The 12,940-nt window shown below is 30.5% G+C and overlaps 1 protein-coding gene across 3 annotated transcripts in view; it reads left to right on the forward strand.

The window, feature by feature from the left end:
- The first annotated feature begins 2,079 nt into the window (after positions 1-2,079).
- LOC145323852 (synaptotagmin 1-like) overlaps positions 2,080-12,940 on the forward strand; it is a 64,242-nt gene continuing 53,381 nt past the window's right edge. For all 3 annotated transcript variants that reach the window (XM_080166434.1, XM_080166436.1, XM_080166435.1), the window contains exon 1: positions 2,080-2,177. In XM_080166434.1, coding sequence (XP_080022560.1) covers positions 2,099-2,177 — 79 coding nt within the window. In that variant the 5' untranslated portion in view covers positions 2,080-2,098. The remainder of the gene's footprint in view (positions 2,178-12,940) is intronic.

A 12,940-nucleotide genomic window follows, 5' to 3' on the forward strand; every position in this document is an offset into this window, starting at 1 on the left:
TACACAGTGAGATTAAACATTCTCTAAGTCAAACAGTATCGAAATATAATTAAGATATACAAAAAAATAAATCACTTCTCATTTGATAGGTATTGTAACTAAATCAGTGATTTATATATTTGTTTATTTTAAAGTAAATAAACAAACAAGGATGACAACATATATAAAAGCGAAAATCAACAAATTATTGGCTATTAATAAATAATGTCTAAAAATAACTTTCAATATTCAACATTATTTATAAGTCTGAATACTCTGGTTAATTATCAATCAATATATAAAAAATAAATGTACTAAAAATGCATGAAAATGTTTAAAGTTTACAAACTGACTTTCTGGTAATAATTGTAGAAATGCAACGCTATTAAATTGTATCTAACTGCTACAGGAATCCCAATGCCAAGTTAATATAACAATTTGAAATACATTAATCAACGATAAAAGCTAACCCTAAATGTAGTAAAGCTTTGCTTTAAATGAATATTTTATCAACTTACACAAAATAAGATAGCACACTTTAGGGGTGTCCTAATAGGAAATAACCACATCCACGGTATTGCCAGAACATAAATTAGAGAAAGGAGGATAGATGAACGAGAGAGAGAGTGAGAGAGAGAGAGAGAGAGAGAGAGAGAGAGAAAGAGAGAGATTGAGAGAGAATTAGAGAGAGAGAGAGAGAGAGAGAGAGAGAGAGAGGCTCTATGAAATAGCAGTACTAATAGAGGCCAGTATACTGAGCTATACCCTCTACAGAACCATCAAATCATATGATTTTACATGTTACATTTTAAATCAGTTAATAAACAAAATATCTAATATATATATAATTGTATGTTAAAAACATCTAAAAGAGTAAAAAAGTGATTAAACCTATTATAAACGATCTGAAATAAAAGTGCCATATTTTAAAGTTGGGATATGATGACAAAGGTTGTATGTCTTAGAGCGCAACTTGTTGATTTTATAGTCATTTGATGATATATACACCAAAACTCTCTCTTCAAAACTCACACACACACACACACACACACACACACACATGCAAATAAAAAATACACAAAAAACTTAAAACCAATATTATTGTTTCTTTGTATTCTATTTATGTCTACTATTAAGTGTTTTTTTTTGTTTTCTTTTAATTTTTGATGTAAATTATGTATGGGAAACCAGTTTTTACTAGAATATAAATGGAAATATTTTTTAATCTTTAAGGGGTATAGGAAAGAGATTTTAATCCATATAAATATTTATGGATAAATGATATCTGAATCTTACACCAGATGTTTTAATGTATTTCAGCCGAGACTTTTACTCAGATAGGTTAAGAATGCCGTTTTACATCAACGTTGGCGGTTAGATGTCTGTTAGGCTGTGGATCTTTTTTACGGCTATCCAATTTTAGTAGCATTTCAATTACTCAGCTAATCGTTAGTAAGTCCGTCATTTTGTACGTATTTTTTATACGGGCAAATGTAATTTTTTCAGCTGCTATTTACGATAAATGTCTTAGTTAAAAAACTAATTTAATGCTTTATTCTTGCCTCTCTGTTATACTTTTTCAAAAAAAAAATCATATATTTGCTTTGCTACTTATGGATGTTGTAGTCCTCGAATAAATAACTGCATTAAAATACTTAGATAACTTTTCAAAATGTGAAACAGTTGAAACTTATTTTTCGTCGGCTGAAAATCATAACAGGACAAGCGGCTGTTGATGTTGCGTGTTTCTAAAAATTAAAGCGGTTGTCGTTACCTATCTATTTTACTAAATTCTTTTTTTTTTGAGAGTCACTAGAATATAAATTTTATTCTGAAGATTAGCACAAATACTTTAGCCTCAAATTTAAAACCTGTTTGGATGCTTTGAAAATTTGTTTGAAAAGAGATGTTACCACTTTTAGGTCAGGTTTAGACTTACATCTCATTTTTAAACATGTAAAAGGTAGATTTCCCGGAGGCTTACATTCGGCTGACGCGCGGCTGCCGAGCCCTACTTTCTAGCTACACTGGCCTTAGTTTTTTTAGCGCCTTAATTCTAAAATTGACTTGGCGCCACAAAATAATTTGTAAATTTCAGAATGTGCACTTAACAGGAAATATGGAGTTCACTTTCAGTGAAAATTTCAACTTCATGGACAAATCAGGCATCGATCTTGATAGCCAAGAGGCGGAATCAGGTGAAATTGGTTTTTTTTTGCAACAGACTAACCATTTTATTTCAAGACTTTTGTAAGTAAGTCCAACAGATCTATAGTATAGATGTATATACAGACAACTACCTCCCTTTCGTTTTCAAAGATCTCTTTCGTCTGCTTCTAAATTATTTTCTGCTACTTGGCTGTGTTAATATAAGCGCTACAGCATTGGTTGATTTTCAGTGACCCATTAGAAGGGTTGTATAAGGTGGTTGTGATGGGGAGATACCGTTTTTTTTATCCATTTCTCTCTCTAGTGTTTTACTCTAATTTAAGTTCTTACTGTGCTTTCGCTATCCGTAACATGTATAACTAACACAGACAAAAATAAGCTATTCTAATTTCTTTTGATTGATGCAGTTCATATGAATATGAGCCTAATATTGAACCGTATATCCTATTATATAAACTAATAAGGTTTTTTTGTCTGTTGTTTATGTCTCCGATAATTACTGAACCGATTGAGTTCTCCATCTTATAGAAGCTTCTTATAGGTCACTGGATGGTTTTAGTCTGTTTATTTTTATATGTAAGTTTGTTTTTTGGTTATTTAGAGCTCCTAGATGCTAGGAGCGCTGCCCCTAGTTTTTAATAAACGAACAAGTTTTAGATTTTCGCCAGGGATCTTATGTGGTAAGGTAAGACAATAGACGATAAATTTATACATATTATGATTATTAGTTGAAATGATTGGAAACTTCTAGTTTCCAACCAGTCGATTAAAATTCAATAAAAGTATCCAAATTAGTTGAGCTAACGAATAATATAACTTGTTATAGAACTTTGGGTACCAACCAGTGTAATTTAGAGTCCAATATCACCTCCCTCAAAGGATTTTTTACAGTAATATAAGCTTTACACTTTTTAAACTTAATTCATATCACTTTGACATAAGTAAAGCGTTTAATATATTTTATTTAATGTAAACAATCTTGTTTTCTTGAAAATTGAAAATAAAATCAATTATTAAAAGAAATATGATTTACAGAAGAGAGTAATTTTCGATTTTCTTTTTTATAATATAAATCAGAATTTAAAAACAGAAAACTGTGTAACAGAAAAAAATTAGGTTCAGAAAATAGAATTATAATACTAAAAAAAGCCATGAATAATGCAGTTTAACCCTTAACGTTGGTAGGGGGGGGGGGATGCCTTGAACGCCCCCCCCCCCTCCGTTTTTTTCTATCTCATTTTCTGTGTGTGAAAGATAAAGAGCTTAAACTGCTTGACTTTTTAAGTATGGGTATGACACATAACTGAGAGTTGGAATTTTTGGAATATGTCCATCCTGGCGGCCACAGTATGCCAGCAAACCTGGCAGAGTCATACAGGTAAAGAGCAAAAATATTTTTTTGACTTAGACAAAACATTTTATCTTACCAAAGTACTAAAATATCCTCTAGTAGTACATCCTCATATTAGATACAGGTGTTCAAGTCAATTTCAGGTTCCAGGTATGATCCTGCAGGTCCTAAACCTCCATTTCTCCAGAAATCTTTAGAAGGTTCCTGAGGCCGCAATTTTTGAATTAGAGACTTTAAATTTTAAACTTAAGCTTTTCTTACATGTCTACATGACGTATTAAAATTTCATAAAGAACCGCCGCCGTTTTCCCGCCGAATGCAGCGGCTGGCAGCTACCAAGTACAGCTGCGGCCGCTGAAATTTATATTTTGATATTTCTGATATAAAATTTACATAAAGATGAAAATTTTCTGCAGAAAAAATTTCTTCTAGCTTCAAAAATAAAAAAATTATAGCCGTTTGAAATTTTTAAGTAAAAAAGGACCTAAAAACAAAGGTTGTTCAATAAAAGGGTCAAGGAAGCGAAAATTAACTTTGACTTACTTAAGGTCGGAAATTCATTATCAAACAGGGGATTTTCACAAATTTGTTTAGCCCTCTAGCTGTAATAGGAACTGAGATAATAGGGGGATGGCGTTGAACGCCCCCCCCCCCCCCCCGACCGATTAAGGTGCGGCAAGGGGCCCAACTGTTAAGGGTTAAGCGTGCATTGTTTACAAATTGGACAAATATTGGATATATAGTATTAAAGAGCGATGTTCTTCGTAAACAATTGTAATTATTTTATCAATCTATAAAGTTCCTACTGACAGACAGACGGACGTTACAAAGTTGTAATGTGTTCCTAAAAATTGTAGAGTTGTTACGCTACAGTAATAAAAAAAACAGTTAAGACAATCAAAATATTGCAGCCTTAATGTGTTCATTAAATATCTCTGTGTGCGTCCGTTCATAATGGTTTCACAATTGAGATTTAATCTAGAGTAGCAAACTATATCTACCCATCCGTTCATAATGGTTTCACAATTGAGATTTAATATAGAGAAGCAAACTACATATACCTATCCGTTCATAATGGTTTCACAATTGAGATTTAATATAGAGTAGCAAACTATATCTACCTATTCGTTCATAATGGTTTCACAATAGAGATTTAATATAGAGTAGCAAACTATATCTACCTATCCGTTCATAATGGTTTCACAATAGAGATTTAATATAGAGTAGCAAACTATATCTACCCATCAGTTCATAATGGTTTCACGATTGAGATTTAATATAGAGTAACAAACTATATCTACCTATCCGTTCATAATGGTTTCACAATAGAGATTTAATATAGAGTAGCAAACTATATCTACCCATCAGTTCATAATGGTTTCACGATTGAGATTTAATATAGAGTAACAAACTATATCTACCCGTCCGTTCATAATGGTTTCACAATAGAGATTTAATATAGAGTAGCAAACTATATCTACCCATCAGTTCATAATGGTTTCACAATAGAGATTTAATATAGAGTAGCAAACTATATCTACCTATCCGTTCATAATGGTTTCACAATAGAGATTTAATATAGAGTAGCAAACTATATCTACCCATCAGTTCATAATGGTTTCACGATTGAGATTTAATATAGAGTAACAAACTATATCTACCCGTCCGTTCATAATGGTTTCACAATAGAGATTTAATCTAGAGTAGCAAACTATATCTACCTATCCGTTCATAATGGTTTCACAATTGAGATTTAATATAGAGTAGCAAACTATATCTACCCGTAACAATTCAATTAGATAAAGTAGTAAGTTTTTTGTTTGTTTGAAGCTAAAGATCTCAGAAATATGTGATCCAAAATGGTTGTACTTTTCAAGGAAGCTTTAGTCCATTTCACCCTTAGAGGCTAGGGACAAAGAAACCTTTTTTAGTAGGCTTAACATAGGTTCTGGGATGGTTTTAGGCTGCTTTAATTTTAGATTTTAGCTTTGGATAGTGTTTAGCTATTTTTCTGCCACTATCTTACCACTTTGAAAACAGAGCCGATGGATGCTAGGGGCGCAGCCGCTGGTTACATATAGCGTAACTCATTCATACTTGGAGGTAATAGGTATGACTCTCTCTAAACCCAAATATTCACAAAGATGTTAAGCATTATGCTGCTATGTCAGATGCTTGATAAATTAATGAATGATTCTGAAATGCTTTGTTATTAGTTTTAAACGTGAACATACTTGTTCTTATTTAACCTAGATATAGAGTAACAACTTCTTCTAAAAGAAAATATGCTCTAAGAGAACTCTTTTGGATTTGTTGAAAACGATTAATGTCCACATTAAACGTGTTTAATGTGCAATCTACCTCGTTCATACATTTATATGAAATCAGGGTCAAAGAGAGAGGCATTTATCTCTTAAGTAGCAAAGCTACTCTATAATTTAGAGTGTTCATATGTTTAGACATCAGTTCGTACGTCTGTTTGTGTTTAGGGAAACTTGATCTTTTTCTGCTGCTATTAAAAAAACGTCTGAAAATATTTGGCTTTTTGATCTTCCATAATGAAACAAATGCTGACTTTTTTCCGATTTTTTTCCATGCTTATATTCATTAATATTTTTGGATTTTGTCATTCTTGTTACATTTTTTTATATGTATGCCTTACCCATCCTTTAGCAAAATATCTAAAATCGTTTAAGACAAATTTAAATCTAACCTAAAAAATATAAATAATTGTCAATTGCAAGATCTTAAAAAGAGTCACACATTTATTCAGCTGCGCCCATATGTGTTTCGAGGGAACTAACACAACAGAAAACTAAAACCACCCTTACAATGCAATGTAGATAAAAAATCTTTAACCCTTAAAATTTTTTATGTAAAGAAGAACCTAATCGGTTGATGTCTTGTAATATACACAGACTTATAAAAACTATCAGACAACCCACTTTATATTAAGACTAGTGGCTGGGCTCCTAGCATCTAGGAGCACTGCTTTTTAAGAGTAAGGAAAGTAGGAAATTAGCCTAAAACCATCCAAGGACCTATGCAAAAGTTCCATAAAATTAAGATTTCAGTCGGTTCAGTAGTTATTGAAATCTTAAGCTACAGACAAAAAACCTTACTACTTTATATAAAAGGATACCAGTTTATTTAACATTAATATTAACATTTACATAATTTTGACACATTCATCTGACATTTTAATAATAGTTTTTATCTTCTCATATTAAACAAATGTACAATCTAGAAATATCAAATTTACAAGGAGAAAATTGTTTTCATTTATAGCAAATCTACTTTTAAATTTAAGATATATTTTCTTGGGTGATTTTAGTTTATTTTGCTGACATACCCTAACCTAGAGACTAGGTTGGAAGAAACTAGTAAGTATTTTTTTATAGATACATAACAGTAAACTAAAAACAAGCAACAAAGTTCTTTTAAATAATAACCATATTTATAAATATAAACTCCTTCATGTGACATTAGTTATTAGTTATTAATATAATAGCTACAAAAGTATTCCTTAACTTTATGAAACATTTATTTACCATTAACTTTAACATTTACAACCATCAAACCATGATATGTCAAAGTGTTAAAAGAGAAACTTCAAACACTGTTTCCAATTTTTAATAAAGGTAGAACTATACATTATGATAAGTAATTTTCATTTGGACATCGCTAGTTTCTTCCAACCAATCAAAAATCAAAAGAACGAACAAGAGAACATACTTATAAAAGTATTGGGACCATTATAATTTATATTTCCATGTCCCCTTCCTTCTTCCTGCTAAAAAAATGCTTTTTTTAAAAACTGTCCGTCCATATTTATAATGTAAAAGTTTTAGAAATGTGTACATAATGTATCTAATTAGCTATAGAAAGAATATAATATTATAGAACAAAGCTAACAAAGGATAAAACAAATCCTAAGATGATAAATAGACAAAGTTTTACTAACAAGAATGGTAACTTTCTACAAATAAATATGTGGATATATCTAGCTAATGCTACAGGGCGTTACAAATATATTAATAGAGTGTCTAGTTTTCATCATGGCAAAAATTATCAATACTTATGATATTTAACAAAGTAATAGCTTGAGCAAGAACATCCAGGTTTTTTTTTTTTTTTTTGGGGGGGGGGCTCCCTTTTTAAATCCCTAAAACTTTTACGTAAGGGGGTGTAGGGTAAAATCCATAAGTTACGTGTAATATGTTAAAAATACCTGGTTAAAAAAAAACTAAGTACATTAAACCATTAAGGATTTGGAAATGTATTTAAAAATTCCACCCCCCCCCCTCCCCATCCTCCTTGGATTATTTAAAATACATTTTGAAAACAATAAGCACAAAAAATATATATTTGTACATCTAACATTCATTCATTAATTCTACGTTACTGTTTTTATGCTTTTATTAGGACTGGAAAGTTTTTTCTTCTTCATGAATAATAAATATATTATTATGCAGCTTATTTTGTGGATTATAATACTGTCATGGAAACATATATTAATTATGTTTAATATCATTATTAGTTCTTTATAAACAGTATTTGCTTTTTTTATTACCTTTTATTAAACTAAGCGTAAAAAATTGTAATAGTTTTTTTTCCTCTTTGTTATTGACTTGTTAGTTTTTTTTGTATTATTTAACATTTTAGCAATTATTTATGGAGAATACATTTTTTTTGGTATATCTTTAAACCTTATCAGTTGGGGAGGGGGGGGGGGGGGAGGGTGGAGGCAGTGATTATTGTCCCCTCTCTGTTTTTTCTATTTCATTCTCTGTGTCTGAAGGAGAAAGGGCTATATCTAAGTGACTTTTTTTTAATATGGGTACTGGTTTTATTATAATATTTTCTAGGTGCAAGAATAAGTTGCCATATTCGATTCTAGCAATTTTTAAATAAATAGGAAACAAAATTTTCAAAATATTTTAATCCTGGAGTTTGTGGCCGATGATAACTGGAAACTTGACACGATAATTCTATTATGGGGCAACACTTCTAAATTAACTTTAAAATAATTTCAATTTGTGTTTTGTTAATAATGTACATGGACGAAAAAAATTCCTGATGATGAGGGCAGTTTGCCCTCGAAACGTTGAATAAATTTAAAAGTTTGATGCCTTGAGTTTTTCATTCTGAGGATTTTACATGTTGGGTCCGTTAACCATTCGTCTTACTTAACTTTAAAATTGCTTTGGGTATTTATAATTTGTTTTTATTTCCGCCTCCTTTGGAAAATTGTATTTACAAATTCTTTTTGGTTCATACTGTACACACTGTATTAGACAAATAATGCAATATTGTCTGCTTCTTATGTATTTGTAAATTCTTTATGGTTTATCGTATAATAAACATATAATGCCTTCAAACATATTGATGTAGAAAATAAATCTTTTAATTTTAATTTAATGCATAAAACTTTACTTCAAATCACCCTGTATTTTCCAAAACATGCAATATTGTCTGTTTTTTGTTTATCTATAAATTCTTTTTGATTCATCCTGTACTAAGCATATACTCCCTTCTTAAATTTATATGTATAAAACTTTATTTTGAGTCACCCTGTATTATAGACATATAATGCAATATTGTCTATTTCTTGTGTATGTCAGCTATTCATTGATCTGGGATACTTAAAACTTTTAAGTGGAACAACACAAGAATATTTTGTGTTGTATGTTTAAAACATTTTGAAGAATATTTTTTTTTATATAATATAGAGATGAAAAGTTTTTGTCTAAAGCTAAAGATCACCATAATAGCTGGGCTTAGTTTTGCATGTTTTTAAGGGAAACTTTAAATATGTTTCTAAGATTTGTGGGCTAACACTAAATCTCATTACATTCGTTGTGCAATTACTTTAGTATTTTGTTACATCTACATAGTGTTTCATATTCGCAAAAAAACACAATAGCAAATTAATTAGAGATAATATTTAATGATATAATAGAGGGCAGCAAAAAAGAAGAGCATAAAATTATCTTCTGTAGATCAAGATCCTTATTTATTTAATTTTTATTCCCATAATACATATCTTACCATGGGATATTAAGAATATAAGTTGTTATTAGAAATAAGGAATATTAGCAGTACAAGTTAATAGCAGTTGCCCCTAACATCTGAAAGATATGTATTCAAAGGGGTATAAAATCACCCTAAACCACACAAAAGGCTTAAATCTAGAAATAAAATAGCCTAAAACCTTATTGGGACCTACGTAAAGCTTCCCTAAAAAGGAGAACTCAATAAGTTCAGTAGTTAGTGATATCTTAAACTTCGGACATGGCTACTCTATATTCTTTAATCATTTGTTCTTTCATCTTTTCAAACCAGTTTAGATAATTGAAGAAATTGTATTGGCTTTTTACTTATGGAGCTTCTAAATAATCATGATTAAATCTAAGCTTATCAAATAAAAACGGAGAAATATCAAGACACATATCTTAGATAATAGCTGAGTAAGTTCTTTTACGGATATACTCTAGTTATATAATTCATCTGTTAAAAAGAACACAATTTCAACATGTAAAAAACAATTTTATAAAAAATGATAAAATAATGCAAATTTTTAGATTGCCTATTTTGTGCGCTATCTGTTTTCAAAATTGTTTACAATATAAATTATACTCAGGGCTTTTAGAGGGACAGGGATAAATTAATGAAAAATTAAATCAACTTTCTGTTTAATCTTTAAAAAAATGAAAGACTATTCTCAGGAATTTTAAGGTAAAATCAATTTTACAAAACCTATGTCCCAGAATATATTTGGAAACTATCAAAAATATTTTACTTATTAAAATTATGATATTTTTTTTTATTTTTAAGGGAGTAAATTTGATTTTTATTAACCCATCCCTTTATCCCTACTAGCTTGTCATATCTATTCATCTTGAAGTGTTAAAACATTCTTGCAAAATTCATGAAGAATAAATGACTGTAAAACCTTATCATTATAAAAGTTGAAAACACTAAATAAAGCTAATCAACTTATAGAATAACTGCGTTACTTAAGATGATTTAACATGTTTTTTTTTTGCTTTACAATCAGTTAGACTTAAATAACACATTTGATACTAGTTCCAAAAGTAATTTTGGCTGATTTTCAAAATTTCCTTGTTTTGAAAAAACACTTTGAACGATATTTATTCATGTTGTTACACAGTTAGGGAGTTGAATCCTTTTTTATAGAAGCAGAAATATAATCTATGATTATGGTTTGGACCCTCTAAAACTGTAATGTACCCTTCCACTTTCCCCTCTCTTGGTGAAGATATCTTCAACGCCGATACAATTTTTGAAATATAAGATTCCACTTTTGTCTCTCTTGTTGAAGATATCTTCACCAAGAGAGGCAAAAGTGGAATCTTAAATTTCAAATATCGTATCGGCGTTGAAGATATCTTCACCAAGAGAGGGGAAAGTGGAATCTTACATTTCAAAAATCGTATCGGCGTTGAAGATATCTTCGCCAAGAGAAGGGAAAGTAGAATCTTACATTTCAAAAATCGTATCAACGTTGAAGATATCTTCACCAAGAGAGGGGAAAGTGGAAAGGTAGATTACAGTTTTAGAGGGTCAAAACCATAATCATAGATTATATTTCTGCTTCTATAAAAATGGATTCAACTCCCTAACTGTTACATGATTAATTACTTACTTGTTTTTTTTAAACAGCGAGGCTTTTCTACAATTATGATTCATATTGGTTCATCAGTATTTAAAAATAGCTATAATTAACATATCTAGTGTCTTTGAATAGCACAAAAAATGTTTTAATGTGTACGTAAATAAGAGATGTATATTAATTCAACAGGCATTTGACTCTCTCGATCCGTATTAAATTTATGGATTGTGTAATTGCCCTATTGATGTTAATCTTTGTATAAAGATACCCATATAGGAATAATTATGTAAATTTTGCTAATTTATCAAAAGAAATAAAACAATCCCTATAATTCATAGAATGATTAAGCATAATAACAATATGTTTATTATATATAGGTCTTTTTAATATATAGATATATCTATAATACAAAATAGAACGATGTCTGTCTGTCTGTCTGTCCGTCTGTCTATCTGTCTGTCCGTCCGTCCCTTAAGCTCTCGGTAACCACTGAACCGATCGGATTCTACTCTTCAGGGAATATACCTACAGGTCCTGTGTTGGTTTTAGGCTTTTTTTCTTGGGGGGGTGGGACACCCCCAACTCCCCCAAAAATAAAAAATCCCTCCCCCATTTTTTTTTGTAGGGGATTTCCTTGGTCCTTATACGTATTTCGCCCAAATTTTTTTATCACCTCTTGGGGCAAAGCCCCTAAAGGCTAGAGGCGAAGCCGCTAGTAGATAATATAGTAATAATTAAACCTTTAACATAGGTAAATCTATGCTGGATATAAAAATAAAAAAACATTAATCATTATCTATCTAAACTTATATATAACTTATAAATTTGATTCCAGCAATTAACATCTTAATATCAAAAATATGTTTTCAATATAATGTAAATATCAAATATATAAAATTTTCAAATGGTCTTTTACAGTTATTTGTAAGATTTGTGTACTTTTTATTTTAGATTAATGTATAAGTTTTCGGGTATAGTCCTTTTCGTGGCAACGGCCCTTAAGGCGCGATTCGTCGTTTTTTTTTTAAATTGCTTTTAATAGGTTAGGTTATATTGGATTAGGTGATTGCCCCATAGGGTTAGGTAATTGGCCCGGCAGGGTTAGAGCCACCCGAAAGGGCTAGAAATAGGAGAAAAACTACTGTGAAAATACGAACAATCGCCCCTTTAGGTGCGTGTCCACGAAAGGGACTATACCCAAGTTTTCTAGTCTTGTTCTTAGAAAGTAAAATATTTATTATGTGACAACTTAATTTCTTTGTTGATAACAATCTTGACATTTATTGGTTTTGACTATTGCAATAGTTAAAGTCAAAAAAGATTGCTAATAGTTCTTAAGGGACAAGACACTAGAGATAAATTTATATACATCTTCAATGACGATAGAACAAAATTAACCCTCCTGTAAATTAACATTATCGGTGGGGAAAAGTTTGGATACTCTTATTTTGTACCGACCAATTAAGATTTAATGTAAGTACCTAAAAGCAATAAGCCAACCAAAAACTCTCTGTCCAAGATTTAAAAATCAATGTCCACTCCCTCCATGTAAAAAATACCCTTTCTAACTAAATTTACAAAAAGCTATACAAAACGCGGGAAAACGCATTGGCGACCATTTATATTTCGTGATACAAGTAGTAGTACATAGCATCACGGCGTCAAAGTTCAATATTTGAATATTTTTTCTTCTCATCTAAAAATTTTACATGTCACGATATGTTAGGAATTTGTTAACATGCTAACTTATATTGGATTCTCTTTAATCGTTAATGGACCAGTAACAAGCTTTCTAGCGATTTTTT

Source organism: Acartia tonsa, chromosome 7 (genome assembly GCF_053477335.1).
Source record: "Acartia tonsa isolate MP-2025a chromosome 7, ASM5347733v1, whole genome shotgun sequence".
Classification (NCBI taxonomy): Eukaryota; Metazoa; Arthropoda; class Copepoda; order Calanoida; family Acartiidae; genus Acartia; species Acartia tonsa.